Here is a 17,324-nt window from a genome sequence, read left to right as displayed (position 1 = left end):
TTTTACAGTTCTCAGAAGATTACCATGTTATAAAGGGGTTTTTTTTGGTGGGTAAAGGAGGTTTTATGTATTGCAGATGAGCTGTATGTCTGTACCAAATTACACTGGATGGCACAATCCTTCCTCTGCCACTTGAGAGACTGAAAAATTCCATTCTGAGAACAGCAGTGCATTCCAGCCTTGTCATTAATGTGTGGGATTATCCACCAAGCATGATGGGCAGTGTGATGCATAAGCTTATGAGATACGCGCAAAGTGGAAGTCAAGCTTCCGGCAATCTTGTGAGGCGTGATTAATTCTTGATTCATGCTGGACTGAGCAGAAAAAGGGGGCCACAATCCTCGCAGAAGTTATGCACTGAAGGTGGTGTACTGATCCCAACATCTTTTGTTCATCAGCTCGCAACTGGAAGTTAGATATACACATTAGAAGTTAATCAGATTTAGGCTTTTCTCACCCCCAACGCTTCCTCATGGAATAATGTTTATAGGTAAAGTTAAAGCGGGAAAGAAGAAGGTAAAAACTCTCTCTCGCTGTAGAGCTGTGTTTATCCCAACCTATTTCTGAGCTCTGCAATGTATTCTGTTGCCAGGGATGTCAGTCAAGCAGGAAAAATTGAAGTTGATTTCTTTTGTGCAACAGCTGCAGAACCAGGAGATGCTGAGGGCAATGGTGAAGAAAGCAGAGCTGGAAATCAATGGCAAAATGATTGAAACAGTGAAGAGGCTTGAAGATCCTGTGCAGCGACAGCGCAACCTGGTGGAACAAGAAAGGCAGAAATACCTCAACGAGGAAGAAAAGATTGTAAAGAAATTATGGTGGGTTGAGAAACCTCTTAGAATTTGTTGCTTTTGCCTGGCTTTTTCTTCCATAAAGTGGTGGCTTCAGTGAAAACTTTAGTTTACTAAAACATTAAACTTAAAATTAGTAAAACTTCAGTGAAACTGCACCTGTGTATGCTGTTTTAGCGGTGTTTTCTTGCACTCATATTGGCTGTAAAGCTGTGTCTGTGTTGTACAAATCACTGGTCCTGACTGGCAGTCCTTCTAAGCACAGCCCACTGGGTAAGTCCCACCAGTACAAAGAGTTTCAACTTCTTCAGAAGTCCCCTGTAAAGGGACAGCTGACTGTAAGGACCGTGACCACCTCCATCTTCTGAAAGCCTCCCCCTACCCTAGCTCTTCCCTTCAGCTTTATGTATTACGCTTTAGGGAAGGAGGGAGGAATTTCCTCAAGAACAAATGGATGCAAAGGAAGGTAACGAGTTCGGCTTTAAGTATGAAAATCAAAATTCAATGGTAAGTGCTTTGGCTATTGCATGGGAGAGGTAGGGGAAGCTCATAAATAGAGGATTGAAGTTTAATTGCAGTCAGCAATGCCAGTCTCCATCTAAAATTTACTCACTGGGATTTCCATACACTTAACTGCAGATAAAAATACTTTCCTTTTTTCTGTTGCTGTGTTAAGGCTTTTTGTAAGACTCTTTTTTTTCCCAAAAACTTTGGCCTACCAAGACCGGTGGGATCCAGTTGTTTGGTTTAGTTCATGTTCAGAGTTAGCAGGAGGCAAGATGAAGCTGAAATCAATAAACAATTTAACTAGTTCTAACACTCACATTTGTAAGGTGCTATATAACTAATTATTTCTCATTACTGCATTTAGTTCACACCTGAAGAATTGCTCCATAATAGAGTGAAACTTCATAGTCAGCTTGTCATGGGAAATGATGATTGAAGAGCCAAAGGAGTACAGTTATTGACAGCTAAGGAGAGTAAATCTTTCCTGTTGATCAATGTATTGTCAGATGAATAGGATTTGTAATAAAAATGCTGCATCTGTAAAGACAAAGTAGAATGTTACTAAGGGAGTGTATGTTTTCTGTGAAGAAAATGTTAATGTGTAGTAATAGTCCATGCTGGTGTATAATCCTCTCAGCTGGTTTGTTGTCTTAAATAACATTGTGTTGTAGCCTTAAGTATTTACCCTCCTGTTCATCACTTTATTCCTGTGTACCTCATTGCCTAGTTTCTAGATTGTTTGTTCTCTATGGAAAGAACAATTTGTGTGATGGCTGTTTATCGCATTGTCTCATAAAATGGATACTGAGTGAGGTCAAGTGCAAATGGCATTATTTGTTACAGCTGTTCATTTAGGATACGACTTTGATTGCAATATGGTTCTGTTTTATCAGTGTTCGGAATTTTTTCTGTTCACAGAGTTTCTGATCATTCATAGGCTGTAAACGTTAGTTCAACCCTTTTAGAGACATGCAAGAAAGAAACATGAAATCACAAACAAATTTTTTTCATCAGTTGTGTCCAATGAGATTTCTTCGTCATGTATTTGCACGTTTGCAGGATCAGAGCCCAAAAGAAAAAGCACATCTGACAACAATGCTTTAAGTTCAACAGCTGACATCTGTTAATCATGAAGAGCATACATCACAAAATTACACATCAAATGTCACTGGCAGTATTCAGAAAAAGGTTAACATTCTATATAGGCACTTTCAATTAAGCTGATCCCAGTGGAGATGTATAAACAAATGCAAAGCAACAGGGCGAAAAAATTACCATTTCTTAGTCTTTCAACTGTTGCCCTCTTGACCTTTCCTAAATCATAGGACTAAATCAGTAGACTGGCTTTATGCAAGACAAGGAAGCTTAAGGATTTCTGCAATACTTACGAAAGTGTATTTACTACTTTGAAGTTGTAAATCTCATCTTAAAAAGCTCTCCTTTCTGCAATTCTGTAGATTATCACTGGGAAATAAAAAATAAAAATATTGGTGGTTTCATGTTGTAAACAGCAGAAACGTCAGTGTACATTTCAGAGCAAGTTTTCTGTTGAGCAGCTGTTCATGATGGTGCCTACAGAAGTGTGCCCGTGTGTGTCACTGCTATAGCAGGATTACAGTTCAGAGATATCTAATGAAATCTAAGGAACACCGCTAAATGTAGTGTTTATTCACACTTGTAACAGTGAAATACATACTCAGAACTAACTGGGTAGGTTTTTTTCTATCTAGTCTTTTGATTCAACATTAGAGATGTCATATATGACACTTTTGAGGTTGTAGATACTAGCCTTAAAATTTACCAAACCAAGGACAAATTATGATGATATGACACATTGACTAATGAAGTATTTATGTTGTGAGGAGCATGTTACAGATATGACTACTATATGTTGTAGTAGATTATTGTAAGCATTTTAATAGAGGGGGTTTTATAAGCACAGTATTTAAATTGTAGCCACATCCAAGCTGTCTAATTGGATATGATCCATAGTAAGTTACAATTTATATTTTTGTTAGGATAAGCATCAGACTTTTTTACAAGAATAACTGTGCTCAGTAAAAACAAAACTCCACTTAGCAGTCTTGGAGAGCCACTGGTAGCAGATACGTGGGAAAGGATATAAGAACATGGCAAAATGCTCAGAGCGCATCTCCTTGCTTTTAGTCACTTGTAGCTCGGGGATTTTCCAAGTCAGAGATGGTATCTTCATATGCAAAAGCTCTGCATGGTTTGTTTACTTTTCATGAACTTACGCATTTTTCAAAATTTAGGTAAACTTGGTTGTATACAGCATCTAGGTGCAATGAATTCTATAGAGTAATTCTTTTTTGGGTAGAAAGAACCTCTTTTTGTTTGTTTTTGAATCTTTCATCTGTCAATCAATCCCCAAACTCTTAAATTATGCACAGCAGAATATTCACCCTCTCCATGCCAGTTGTGATGTTACAGACGCTCCCCCACTCCGTTTTCTGATCATGCCTTTTCCAGCCTGAAAAGTCCTGGTCTGCTTAGTTACTCCTCTTGTAGAACCCATTCTATACATTTCATCATCCTGTTGCCTTTCTGTATGCCCTTTCTAACTTGACTGTACATCTGTGAGATGGGAACGGGGAGAGAGGAGAGCCCTGCAATGGCTATATCTGATGTAGGCACACCATGACTTCGTGCAGTGGCATGGTGATGGTCCCCCTGTCCTCATGTTCCACATGAGCTTTCCATTACAAATCCAACATCTCACTCAAAAGGGATGATTATCAGTTCAAAGTTCATTACTGTGTATAAAAACTTGGGGTTTGGGGAGGCTGTTGGGTTTAGATGGGGTTAGTTTTGTTTTTATTTTTCCTCTTCTCATGAGCATTACTTTACATTTATTAGGAGTTAATTTAATCTTTGTTTTTTTCCTGGTCAGTTAGTATCAGATGGTCCATCTGCAGCCCTCTGCAGTCACCTTTCATTTTCATTCCCCTCAATATTTTAATATCCTTTTGAGATTTTTTTACTATACTATTCATCCTCTTTTTTTAAATAATTTATAATATGTTGAAAAGCACCAGCCCTAGCACCGATCCCTGTGGAACTCACCAGCAAACTACATTCATTGAGTAAGCTGTTCATTGATCCCTGCCCTTTACTTCCAGTACTTTATCCGTGAGAGAATTTCCCCTCTTGTCCCACGGCAGCTTTGCTTTCTTGAAAGCTTTTGCTCAAATACCTTGCTGAAAGCCTTTTGGGCTATAGCTTTTCCTCATGCTTTTGTTGTTTCCTTGTGTATTTGTGAGACTTACCTTCTCTTTACAGAAATCGCATTAATTCCTCCCTAATGCAGCATATTTGTCCATTGGTCCACTAATTCTTTATTGTTTATTCTTTATTTTGGTATCTATCGATTACACCAGTCTGGGTGTCAGTCTCACCAGAGTACAGTTCCCTGGATAGCCCCATCCCCCTTTAAAAAATTTATTTGTATCATCTATGACACCTTCCACTACTCTGATGCCAATGCAATTTTAATCAAGAAGTTAGATGCTTAGCATTAACAGTTCGACTGTTTCACCCTCGAGTTGCTGTTGAACTCGAGGGCAAATACCATCTGGCCTGAGTGATTTGTTACTATTAATTTTGTCAGTTCATTTTGTAACCTGTTCTACTGATACTGCAATCTGAGACAGATCCTCTGATGCTTTTTTGCCTAAAGAAAGATCTCGGCATAAGAGTTTGCCTCGGTTCCCCTGTGTAAAACATAGACGCAGAAAAATAATTTATCTTGTATTAGCCTTCTGAAACTGCATTAAGGTGAGTGTCTTGTTAATTGGGTTTGCTCAGTCCAATCTATAAAGCCAAGTTGCTTCCCCAGTTACAGAAAAGAAATGCTGGAGACTGATGAATCTGTTTCAAACTTTGGCTCCTGAGGGCTGAAGTTTCTTTTCCCATGTAATTAGCAACATGAGGCAGTGTAATATGGTATCCCCTGAGTAATTTCAGGATCAGTTGTCTTGTTTGATAGTATCGCGATATGGAATCAAAGGGGTTTATGATGACCCTTCCATTTCTGCTCAAAGAACAAAGGGGAAAGAAAGCCATTGTCTGCTACCTGGAAGTCTTTCCTTTATTCCTGTGTTTCCAACAATCATAAACCTACCAAAACATTGTAACATTGTTCTGTGTTTGTTCCTTCTCTTCTTTCCACCCATGAACAAGTTTAAGCTTCTGCCCTTATATTTTTGTTGCCTGGTGGATGCCAATATTTGAGAAGCTGCTTTTCCAGTGCTGATCTACAAAAGGCGGGGCGGGGGGGTGGTGGTGTACCCTGTGATTCCCAAAGTAGCACTGCCTAGCCTGAGCGCCGGTATCAGGGCATCAAGGGTAGGGACGATGCATGACTGCAGAGCACCGTTCTGGAAGGCAGGAGCCTTTGCATTGTAGTGAGCGACAGAAAGCCGAATTCTTTTTCCAGCCCCTTCCTAGACAGTATCTGTGCCCTTTATTGCAAAGGCAGACAGACACAGAGACAGCAGATACCTGCATTATCGGAGCCTCTTCCGCTGGAAAAATACCCCGAGAAACGTTCCCTTGCTGCCATCGTGTGGTCCCTTGGATTGTTTCCGGCAAGTATGCTCATGCCAGTGGAAATCGTGACTCCCCCAGTCTTTCTCAAGGCAGAGTCTTTGGGAGAAGTGGTCTTAAAATGGGAACAGGATCATTTACCTCCACTTGTTTGTGATCTGTTCAGAAGCAACTTATGATTCTTAATTCAAAATTGTTTTATAGTTTCTAAAGTTCTTAGTCTTTGGATTGAACTGAACTCTTTGCTGTGTGCACTTGATGTTCAGATCCTGACACTGTTTCTCTGTATATCAGAAGTACTATTGTGTTGCCATTTATTGTTCTGTGTGACTGTGCTTCCACTTTAAATTGACCTAAATGTGGAATGGTGCTCCAAGGGATTTTCTCCCTTTTATCCCGTTACTGGCCACCTACTCCTCTCTTTTCCTCCTCATGTCACCTATCCATAGAGATGGATCTAGGAAGTGATCTGGCTGAAAATAAGTAATTTTCTGCTGGATTTGAGTGGCAGTGCTGGCAGAAGGGAAATGTGTGAAAATGCAAGACCTGAGGTTGGTGCAGAAGGCAGTCTTCCCCTACTCCTTTTCAGGCAAACAGCCCGTATCTTGGTTCTCTTACAGCAATTGCAAAACTGCTACCTGAGTGGATGCGAGAAATGAGGCCTAAAATTAGGTTAGAATGAGTAGCCGATTTGTCAGTTCAGAGTTTGCTTTGCATTGTTTTCTACCATGCAGTTAAACTGCTTCTCAGAATATTCCTGTTAGTAAATTTGGTATCTTAATAGAGGCGGATTTCTCTTAGAAAAAATATTCAGGAGATGATCCCTTTAAGGTATTTGCATGAGTGTTTGTATAGTTGCACATAACATTTCAGGTCTTGGTTCTCTTACAGCAATTGCAAAACTGCTACCTGAGTGGATGCGAGAAATGAGGCCTAAAATTAGGTTAGAATGAGTAGCCGATTTGTCAGTTCAGAGTTTGCTTTGCATTGTTTTCTACCATGCAGTTAAACTGCTTCTCAGAATATTCCTGTTAGTAAATTTGGTATCTTAATAGATCCAGATTTCTCTTAGAATAAATTTTCAGGAGATGATCCCTTTAAGGTATTTGCATGAGTGTTTGTATAGTTGCACATAATGCATTTCAGGTTTTTTTGAGAAATTTTTAAGCTTCTGTGTGGAAACTCCCGCTAAAGCAATGTGGTCTCAACCTTAAATGGAAAAAAAGTGGCTCCCCCAAAACAAAGTTTATGTGTCTGAAGGATTGTGAAAATTTATGTATGTGAAGTATGGAAGCACTGGAAAAAATATTGGGAAAGGTGATGAGGAAGCACCAGATGGGGCCGGAGGAAGCACGGGACAGCACTGGTTGGAAAAAACATCTGAAGCGATTCATTCTTGAATCCAAATGCTAAGCAAGAGCTGCACACAATGCACACGTGCTGTTTCAGTCTGGCTATTCGTGGAAACAGGACCCTGTATCCTGTCTAGCAGGAGCCGGCAGATAAACAGGGTTGCATCAAGGGGCCCATTAGTGCCAGTTTTTGGATTGTTACTTCACTGTTGGGCATTCCTTTGCATGTCATCAGCAACAAGAAAACGCAAGGAGCAAACCAGTACTGGATGTAGTGGTACAGTGTGTCTGTACCCTTCTAGGATCTGCATCCCCAGAGGGCTGGCTGTTGGATGTGTTTCACCACCCCACCTGCCCTTTGTAGTGCAGCTGCCCTGAGGTCAATATGCTCTGCACATCTGCAGCCTGTCAGAGAAATCAATGACTTGGGCTAGTTACAAGCCTGTTCCTATGCTGTGAGCGTGAGCGCCCGGCATCCTCACCTCCCCTCATGGTACCCTGCTGTTTTTTCAGCCTGTGGTGTCAGATTTAAAGATGCCACAGTCGAGGTTTCTGGTTTAGCTTAGTCCATTCATTTACATATATTTGATTGTAATGTGAAAGTCCTGCTTACATTTTACGTCCACTTCTTTTATTTTGCCAGTGAGCTGGAGGCATTTGTTGAAGACCTGAAGAGGGACTCCACTGCTTCCAGCAAGACGGTTACACTGAAAGATGTTGAAGATGGAGCCTTTCTTTTGCGCCAAGTGGGAGAAGCTGTTGCCACCCTGAAAGGTATGTACTTTTCCTTTTTACTTTTGGTTCTTCTCTTTTAACCACAGTGGCTGAGAACAGTTTTGCCTTTGATCTGGAGGCATTAACTTTCACTTCCAAAAAGATTTAAAGTTGGGATTAAGGAGCTTGTTGCATGGCCGCTGGAGAGGGGTAGACACTCAACTATTTAGCATTCACCCCATTCATCCATTTCTCCCCAGGGCTTTTATCAGTTCCTCTTGAGCTTCACAGTTGTTGTCTTTGCAGGAGAGTTCCCGACATTGCAGAATAAAATGCGTGCGATCCTCCGGATTGAGGTAGAAGCTGTGAGGTTCCTAAAGGAAGAACCACACAAGCTAGACAGCTTGCTGAAACGTGTGCGCAGCATGACCGATATCCTTACAATGCTCAGGAGGTGATTTTTTTTTTTTCTTCAAAACTAAAGGATTTCCTCAAGCAGGGCTGGAACAGCTTTTGGGTTTGGGTTCTCCCCCTCTCCCAAGGCAATTTTGAGAAATGCAACTTGTTTGCTGTATTTTATAGATTCTTCCTAGACCCCTTTCAAGGGAAATCAAATTAACATTTCCTGTGCTCTGTGCAGTGGTTCTGTTCTGACCAACAGCCCCAGTCATCGCGATCTTATGATTGAAACTAGCTCCCTCTGAACTCAACACTTCCAGATTTGGGAAGTACCTGCATGAGAAAGCTTACAGAGTGGCAGCAGTCCCATATCTGAGCTAATTAACTGTAGGCATTTACAGCAATCTAAGCTAATAGAAATATTCTCTGATGCTGAAACGTGCATCCCCAAAAATGTAACAGTAAGAAATAAAACAGGAAAAGATTCTAAGTGGATAAAGATATCCTAAACCTTCTGAAAGAAAGAAATCTTTTTCAGTATGCTTATGAATTCATGCAAATTCTTTATTCTGTTCTTTGCAAGGAAGATGTGTTAGAGAAAGTTGAAATATTAGATAAAATCTGTGTCCACTAAGTGCCAGTGTTTAGCTATGTTTGTCAGAATATATGAGCAGCCAATGACTGCTGATTTATATGAGGCAATAGGCATTGGATTTAATTCCTACTCAAAACCAGTGAATCAGGCCAAACTGTCAGTGGTGGTGGTCTCAATTTTATTTCAATTACAAGAAAATGTAAGTAATAAACCTATTGTTGCTACCATTATTCTAAGGAATGTAGGGTTGTCATTGTTTCCATATATCCTGGAGCATAAGTAAAATGGATTTGCCAGTACTGGCAGATGGATAAAATGGTTTGTTTATGTAACAGGTCTTCTAAGAGCCGTCACTTATTTTTCCATGTAGATAAACATCTATATCCTTTCATATTAGTTTCCTTTTCTTAAAAATGACTACAGTTATTTCCTGTCTCTCCCTCTTTGGGAAAAAAACCAATAAGCTATGCATGCCAAAGTTTTACCGAAAGTAATTTTTTGCAATGAAATTACATATTAAGCCTCATAAAGTCTGTTTCAGTAATGGAAAAACTGATGGCATTTGATGGCTAGCTACACTCTGAAGCTCAGCCATTTCACAGCTAGCTGCCAGAAATAGTTGACTCTTTACATCCTCAGCTCATTGTAACCCGAACTCTTGACAGACAAGACCTTTGTGAAGTATCATTTGAAGGCTTTGTTTTGGCAATTTGCCAAACTGCTGCCTCACATTCTATGTAACTACCACTTTCTGTGCTAATAGTCCAGGAACATCTTGTTTAGATAACAGTGTATAAAATTTAAGTAAGTCAGTCAACTGATTTCCATTCTCCCTCTAAAATCAACCCACTGTAACTCGTGGTTTGGTCAAAAAGTGCCAGTACATCTATGAAGGTTTGTAAACATTTTAAAAGGCAAAAACATCCTAATTAGAGTGGCCTCTTTAAAACTCTGAGTCCCTGACTCTGAGAGAAAGCTATAAAATCACACAACTGAGAGCATCAGGAAGAAAAAACACCATTTTGATGTCTTTTCCCTTGCAAAAGTTTATTGTTAAGTATTGCTCATGACTCGCCTGTATGCTAACCATGTGCCACGCTGTCGTGTTCAATTTGGCTGGGCAGACATGTTACAGAAGGACTGCTGAGGGGTGTGGATCCATCCCAAGCCGTGCAATACTCTGCTATGGAAAAGGCCACTGCAGCTGATGCTCTGAGAAACCAGGAGGAGCTCAAGCATACCCAAGGACATGCACAGCAAAACCTCGCAGCAATCACATCGGAGTCCCAGGTGTCATCAGTCAAGTCAGAAGTCGTTCCCTTCTCAACAATGACGGTCCATCATGTGCAGAGCTCGCCTGTTGTCATCCATCAGTCTCAGCACTCATCAGCCCTGGTCAACCACACCCAGGGTTCACCCACTGCAGCCAGCCACAGTGAAGGTGTGCCAGCGGGTGGCCACCTCTCAGCCACCCCACCAGCCCCCCTGCAAGAGCCTGCAACAGGATCCCAGCCCACACAAGCCACACCAGCACCACAGGTCTCTGTCAATGGCACCACCATGCAAAGTCTTTTTATTGAGGAAATTCACAGTGCAAGTACCAGAAACCGAGCTGTATCAATTGAGGTACGGTGTATTCTACTCAACCAGTTGTCCTTTCCTTGGGTCTGAGCTCCCAGTCTCAACTCTTGAGACTGCAGGTGGGATTTTTCAAATGCATTCTGGGGATTTATATGCTTGACCCCTAACTACACCGTGCACTCCTGAAAATACCATCTGATTTTAAATGCAACAGGATAATAACATGTAGTTATTGAGTTACAATGAGTAACTGTTTTTTTTAAATAACCGTTATAAAAAAAAAAAGTAAATTCTTTTTTAGAATACCTTATTTTTGAACAATAACATATGATTCTCTGGCAACACTTGCATAAGTGGATTTCATTCACTCTTTAAATCTCCATATCACTCATTATGTAGAGGTAAAAGTGAAAGAGCGTGAAGTTCCAGTGGTTTCACACAGAGATATTGAGAAAACCCACAAGTGAACTCTCATGTCTTATTACAGACATGCACTTTAATCACCAGTGTGATATAGTAAGGGAGTGACCCAGATTTAAATTTTGCCTTTGTTCCTTTAGTGAGCAGTGGCCACTGTCAGTCTGTCGTGTGTTTGTGCCATATCTAGCACAATGGAAGTCAGAACCAGCGTACAATTAGTGTTAATATATTTCCTCTAGTTGCTGACTAGAACTGAAAGAATCTATCCATAATGACCTATAATGTTTACACATGGATTTTTTTTTTAAAGTAGGTGATCGTAACAGAAATCAGAGAAATAAATAGGTGCTTTACTATTTTTATGTAGAAAGCTGAAAAGAAATGGGAAGAGAAAAGACAAAACCTCGATCACTATAATGGAAAGGAATTTGAAAAGCTCTTGGAAGAGGCCCAGGCCAATATAATGAAGTCAATTCCTAACCTGGAGATGCCTCCCCAGCCAGCAGCCCTGCCTAAAGGGGATGCAGTGGAAAAGCTCGAAGTCTCAGGTAAGGTTTGCTAGAGTAAATGGTGCTAAAGATTTGCATCTCTGGAAAAGAGAGGTTATTTTTCCTACTTTCTAGAATGGTTTCAGTTTACAGATTTCTGTGTTCTTGATCATACCTGTGAGTATGTCCTTGAGGAATAATGCAGGTCCTGTGGACAGGATGCAGTGATTTTGCAGGTGCCAGTGTGGGTAACCAGCTGAACACAAATTTCCCTGTATTGCAACTGAGAGAGTTTGTCCTCTGGAGATAAAGACTCCTCATGAGCAGGAGAGTAAAAGTACACCTCGCTTCTGACAGAGATGAGAGTATCTGTATATTATACTTTATCTATATCTATTATACTGTGTTCAGTTTTGCACTTAAAAGTTTAGCATTACAGAGAGCTCTGGAAAGAACCACAAAGAGTTTGAGCAGAAATCATCTTACCATCAGAAACCTAAAAAGCTCTTTTTGTAGACATATTTGTTATCAAAAGAAGATCAAGACATGCCTGAGGTTTCTGAGGGTAAGGAGGCCTTTTAACTTTGCAGAACATGTTCCGACAAGTTCCAGCAATTGGAAGCTGAAGCTAGAAAAAGCCACATTAAAAATTAGCTGTCAAATTTTAACATTTAGAGTGACTAATCACTGAAGTTTAATTATGAACATATGGGATTCTCTGCCACTTCAAATCTTTAAGCAATACTATGTTTCTTTCTGAAAGGCTGCTCAGGCACAAGCTCTGTGCATGATGCAAGACCCACTTAAAGAAATCCTTGAATCTATGTTAAGTGGAAAGTCAGACTATTTGATCTTAATGATCCTTGCTAACTTCATAATCTTAAACTATAAATACAACCAATGTTTTGGATGAGTCCCTCAGAGGTCTGAAAATGACCTGTGATGCTACATAACTGAGTTGTCCTGGGGAAGTGGATAGATATGTAGGAATGAATGCGAGTGGCTTTCACAGTAAGCATTCTGGCTGTCCACAGCTATGATATAGATATACTGAGTTTCAAGTTGAATGTGAGTCAAACTGTGACCCTGTAGCAAAAAAAGGCAAACATCATAATGAGATGAACAGGAATATCTACAAGACACATGAATCTGCTCATAGATGACACCTGACACATGAGCTCTTACATAGAAGTTCCCAAACACAATGTTTTGGACTTCAAGGAAGACTGAACAAATAGGAGGGAGTCAAAAGGACAGCAATGATAATGACCAGAGCTCTAAAAAACATGATCTCTGGGGAACAAAAAAGAAAGAATTGGTTTTGTTTAGCTCGAGGAAGTGAAGGCTGAGGAAGGACAAAGCAATCTCTGAATACACAAAAATGAGGCAATGAGGAGGATGTAAGATCCCCATCATTGGAGAGAATGGCTTAGACTAGCATTGATCAAGAATTATATAGGTAGAGCTACTTTGTGGTAGCAGCACGATGGGGTGTCCTTCCAGTCCTATTTCTTTCACAATTTAACATACAAATCCATGTCTGAATTTCTTCAAAGTTCAAGGAACAAAGAAGACACCTCAGCCAAACCTTGGATTTACCTCATGATGAGGTAAACATGAGTCAGCTGCAAAATTCTTACCCAGCTACTTAAGCAATAGTCCATCTGGCTCAGTTGTCTGTCTCTGACAGAGGCAATGGGAGATACTGTCTGTAGGCAGCACAGAACCTGGCCACCTTCTCCATTCTGCTAGCACTCCCCCAGCACCTCCAATTATTAGAGGGAATACCCCAGCCTCCTCCTTTTCATATTCATTATGGACATTTTATCCAGTAATTCCTCTATACTTGCTTACACCACTTGCTTCCCCACTGCTGTGGCAGCAAGCTCCAGGGGCTCACTCCCCATCCTGTGAAGGAGCTTTCCTTCACCTGTTTTAAAATGATCTCGTACTGGCTTCACTGAGTTCCCCATAGTTCTAATATTCTGCAATTTGGCAAACAACAGCTCTGCATTCCCTTTATAAAGTCATGAAGGCGGTGAATAAACCTCAGTCATATCCTGGAGGTCTCAGCCTGCCCCGTGGACTCCAAACTGCAAACTTGCAGCCTTTCTCGTCTCTCCATCTAGGCCAGCTGCTCCCTCCCCAGGCTCATTTCAGTTGCCCTTCTCTAACTCCACTGTGTCCTTCTGGAGCTGTGGAGACCAGAGTTGCATGCTGCACTCAAGGTGTTGGCATGCCAAGGTTGTAAATAGCTGCAAAATGATGCCCTGGGGCTTGTGTACACAAATTCATACAGAATTTGGGAAGAGTGTTTTCAGATTCAGCATTTTGTTCTGGGCGCACCGTTAGCACTGACAAGTTGTGGCTCCTTGGATGTTTCACAACATACATGTTTAAAATAAATTCTGTTGAACCTCATAAAGTAATTTTAGAATTCTGGCACCGTTGAGTGAGGTTACTGGCTATCAACACAATTATCTTGTATAATGTGTGGCATAAATAGAAAATGTCAGTGAAACTAAATACCATATGGGTGCAGTGAGCTCTGACATCTTAAGAAGCGCAGAACACAATAACAGAGACGTTTTGTAACTCACATACTTAACTAATCCACTTCTAGAATACAATTTTGCACAGTGTGTAGCCAGCAGATTTAAGGAGAAATTTGATGAGATTGAGACATTTGCCTTCTGTTGTGCATAATGAATCCGGTAATAGTAACATAAATAAGGGAACAGCAAAACTTTTCCTTAATACCTGATTAAATATCTCACATGCTACCCAACTCTCCTATGATTGAAGATGAAAATTTCAATATCAGTCTGCTGTAGACTAGAAAACTGAGCAACGTAAGGAAAGAGAGACCACCTACCTACTAATATAGTGCATAAGACATTTTGGCCATAAATTAGCAGACTCTTCCATTGGCTTTGCTGCAGAAGCCAGATAGATCACATTGCCAGAATATGTTGTCTCAGCCATTCTCCACACAGAACCCAAGTAAGAAACTCTTTTTTTTCCCTCTGCAAAGCACAAAACAAAGTAAAATTACACACTTTATACAATTTTGCAGATGACTCTGCAAATACTTCTTTAATGTCTTGACTCTAACTCATCTTTTTTATCAAGATAGTTCAGTGAAAAATATGAGGAATGTCTCTAGCATGTACATTAGAAATTGGGCTCCTTCATCCGTCTTTGTGCCTTCATATGTGAGAATGCCCTGATTTTTGCAAATGATGGGTGATCGGTAGCTTCCACTAAAGACAGTTTGCTTATTTGACTACAAAGGCTGCCTCAAGGCAGGCATTATTATTTTGGGATCATTTTAAGATGTGTTGGATTTTTTTAGTGCAAGTAGAAATTTGTATGATGGGGGAAATTAATTCCAGTCTGGCTGTGCCTGTTGAAGAATGCTTCAGTTTAGTGAAATGGCTGGCGATGAATGACTCCCATTTTGTTCACAGAAGCGCTGAGCCCTTTGGCACCAAGGAAGGTTCCATAAAGTAGCGTGTTTGATCATGGTTAGTCTCAGGCTGAGTGAATTGTACTTGTCCATTTACTCCTCCCTCTGTAAATATACTAGAAGAACTCAGCTGTAAGAAAAAAAAAAGTATTAGAATAAGGTCTTTTCCTCAATTTTTTTCCTCCAAAGTTTTTTTCCTTCCCATTTAGATTGGGGAAATAAAATTGTTTAGTAAAGAAAATAGAAATATAGCTTTGAAGTTTTACATCTTTCCCGGTGTTGTTGCATTGACTGTGAGCAGAGCCCATCAGAACCTCTCCTTAACGACTCCAGTTAAGGGATGTGAGGGGATTAGCCTTCGACAACCTGTGCACCTGCCACTCACCGACAATTTCTCTTGCCTGTGTTTCTCCTTTTTATTTCCCATTTTGAAGAATGGAGATGGATGAATGTCTCACAGATGTGAAAGAGATGGTAGGAATCATTCTGTCTTTGTGCCTTCCATGTCTCTCACCCAGCCTTGCTCTGAATAAGTGTGAGAAAAACTTCGGTGTTCTTGCAGTCAGAGCCGCTACCAGTTTGAGGGTAATGGGTTGAGCCCATTAAAAGGAGGAGGGATTTGCACAGGCCCCACATCATAGTCTGCTAAACACCATCTTAGAGAATTAGTCTGATTTTACAGCAGCAGTACGTCTGATACCATGAAAAACTTAGTGGTGCGTATTGACCAAAGAAGTGGTCTAATGTAAAGTGTGTCTGGAAATTCACTCTTGTTGCAGTCCTGCGAGTGAGTGCCAGATAAGCAGGGAGAGGGACGATACAACAGAGCATTTCTTTAAGCTTAAGCAGTTTCAGAGAACATTTGAGCTAAGAAGGGAACAAAGATGAGGCCGGGTCAGACAAGGGCTCTGTCCAGCCCTGGGGGCCAGCCGGCGCGTCGGAGGAGCCTGGCACAGCCCCGGGAGTGGGCAGTTACGCAATAACTTGCCTAGAGGGAATACTTAGCCCTAAACAGCTGGGTAATCCCAAAAGCAGGAGGTTTTAGCTTTCTGGGTTATATTTATTCCAGCTGTTTATATAACACTGAGTAGCTGCAGAAAGGTCGTTCTCTCAGTCTTGAAAACAAATATTGTAAACAGCAGTGTGGACATGGTGGCTGTTCCCATGTATGATGCTTAGCCTGTGACCAGAAACACACAGGGACAGGTCACGAGCAATGTGACACTGCTTCTGGAAAAAATGCCATCCAGTGACAGCGGGGAAGAGGAAGTGGCAGCTGGGTGGGGAAGCATCGTGGTGGGAAAATACCAGTTTGAAAAACTGGTCTTCTCTTGGAAGACTGTCCTCAGAAAGCAAGGGCTGGCTCTGCTCAGCTATTGGATTTGGTATTTGAGTCTTTGTGGGTTAGCAAAATATACATATAGGGCTCTTATATGATAATTCAAAGGCAAAAACTTGTGCATTCCTGGAATACTTAGTAGTAAGTAAAGTGAAAACAAATGCTGCCTTAGAAGAGAAGCAAGTGCTGTTGCCCTTGGTGCTCCCCTGCCCTGCTCAGGGGCGAGAGGACTCATTGAACTGGAGAGGTGGCATCTCCAGAGCAGTGTTTACATTTTCCCCTCTCAGCCTTTGTCTGAACTTAGCTAGTTTTGTCCAACTATAAGATGGACAAAACTCTTCAGCTCCTCTCCTAGCACCTTGCTGGCAGCACCTCCCAGGCAGAAGAGAAATGTGTGCTGGTTGCTTCAGAATTGCTGAGAATGACAAGAAGCCTCCAGGTTTGGTGTCTTGCTAGTAGCCACGTCAGTGGCCACACTTTCAAAGGAGGCTACAGGGGCACTATCTGTAGCCAGGTACCCAGCTGAACCTGCACCTTACATGCTTCTTTACAAGTGATTGATTTGCAGAGGTGTGCTGTGCTGTCACACTTGTACACCAAGGGCTGAAACCCAGCCACAGTGACGTGGGCGACAAGAGTTTTGCTGAAAATTTCTGAGTCAAGTGACATGGTTTCTCTGTGCAAGTGCAGCACTGTCTGCTTTTGTTCAAGGCATTTCTACTTGAATCCCAAATGTGTTTCTATTCATATATATTCAGCAGCAGGACCTTTCAAGACTTTTTTTTCCTTTCCAGTTGAGGCAGGGATGCAAATACTTTTTCCCTCCTTCATCTATGCTCACTTTGTGCTGCTCTGTTTACTTGCAGAAGAAGTTCCTGATGGAGAACAGGATAATGACAAACTGACCAAGTCTCCACCTCCTCCACCTCCGCGGCGCAGTTACCTGCCAGGTTCAGGACTAACCACAACGAGATCAGGAGATGTCATCTATGCAGCCAGAAAAGAGGCTGCTGCTGTCAAGGTTTGATGATTCAGACTCTGGGCAATCAGACTGTTGATGAGTGGCTGGCACAGAGAAACTTTCCCAGGCTTGAGCTCTGTCT

General features: G+C 41.2%; 1 protein-coding gene across 1 annotated transcript in view; it reads left to right on the top strand.

Annotated features, from left to right (window-relative positions):
• KIAA1217 (KIAA1217 ortholog) overlaps nucleotides 1–17,324 on the top strand; it is a 195,956-nt gene that overhangs the window by 165,774 nt on the left and 12,858 nt on the right. The window contains exons 12-17 of the mRNA XM_019471004.1: nucleotides 643–818; nucleotides 7,860–7,990; nucleotides 8,237–8,384; nucleotides 10,049–10,550; nucleotides 11,293–11,473; nucleotides 17,088–17,242. Coding sequence (XP_019326549.1) covers nucleotides 643–818; nucleotides 7,860–7,990; nucleotides 8,237–8,384; nucleotides 10,049–10,550; nucleotides 11,293–11,473; nucleotides 17,088–17,242 — 1,293 coding nt within the window. The remainder of the gene's footprint in view (nucleotides 1–642; nucleotides 819–7,859; nucleotides 7,991–8,236; nucleotides 8,385–10,048; nucleotides 10,551–11,292; nucleotides 11,474–17,087; nucleotides 17,243–17,324) is intronic.

Source organism: Aptenodytes forsteri, unplaced genomic scaffold, assembly GCF_000699145.1.
Source record: "Aptenodytes forsteri isolate BGI_AS27 unplaced genomic scaffold, ASM69914v1 Scaffold336, whole genome shotgun sequence".
Taxonomy (NCBI): domain Eukaryota; kingdom Metazoa; phylum Chordata; class Aves; order Sphenisciformes; family Spheniscidae; genus Aptenodytes; species Aptenodytes forsteri.
This window is presented reverse-complemented; position numbering and strand designations above follow the sequence as displayed.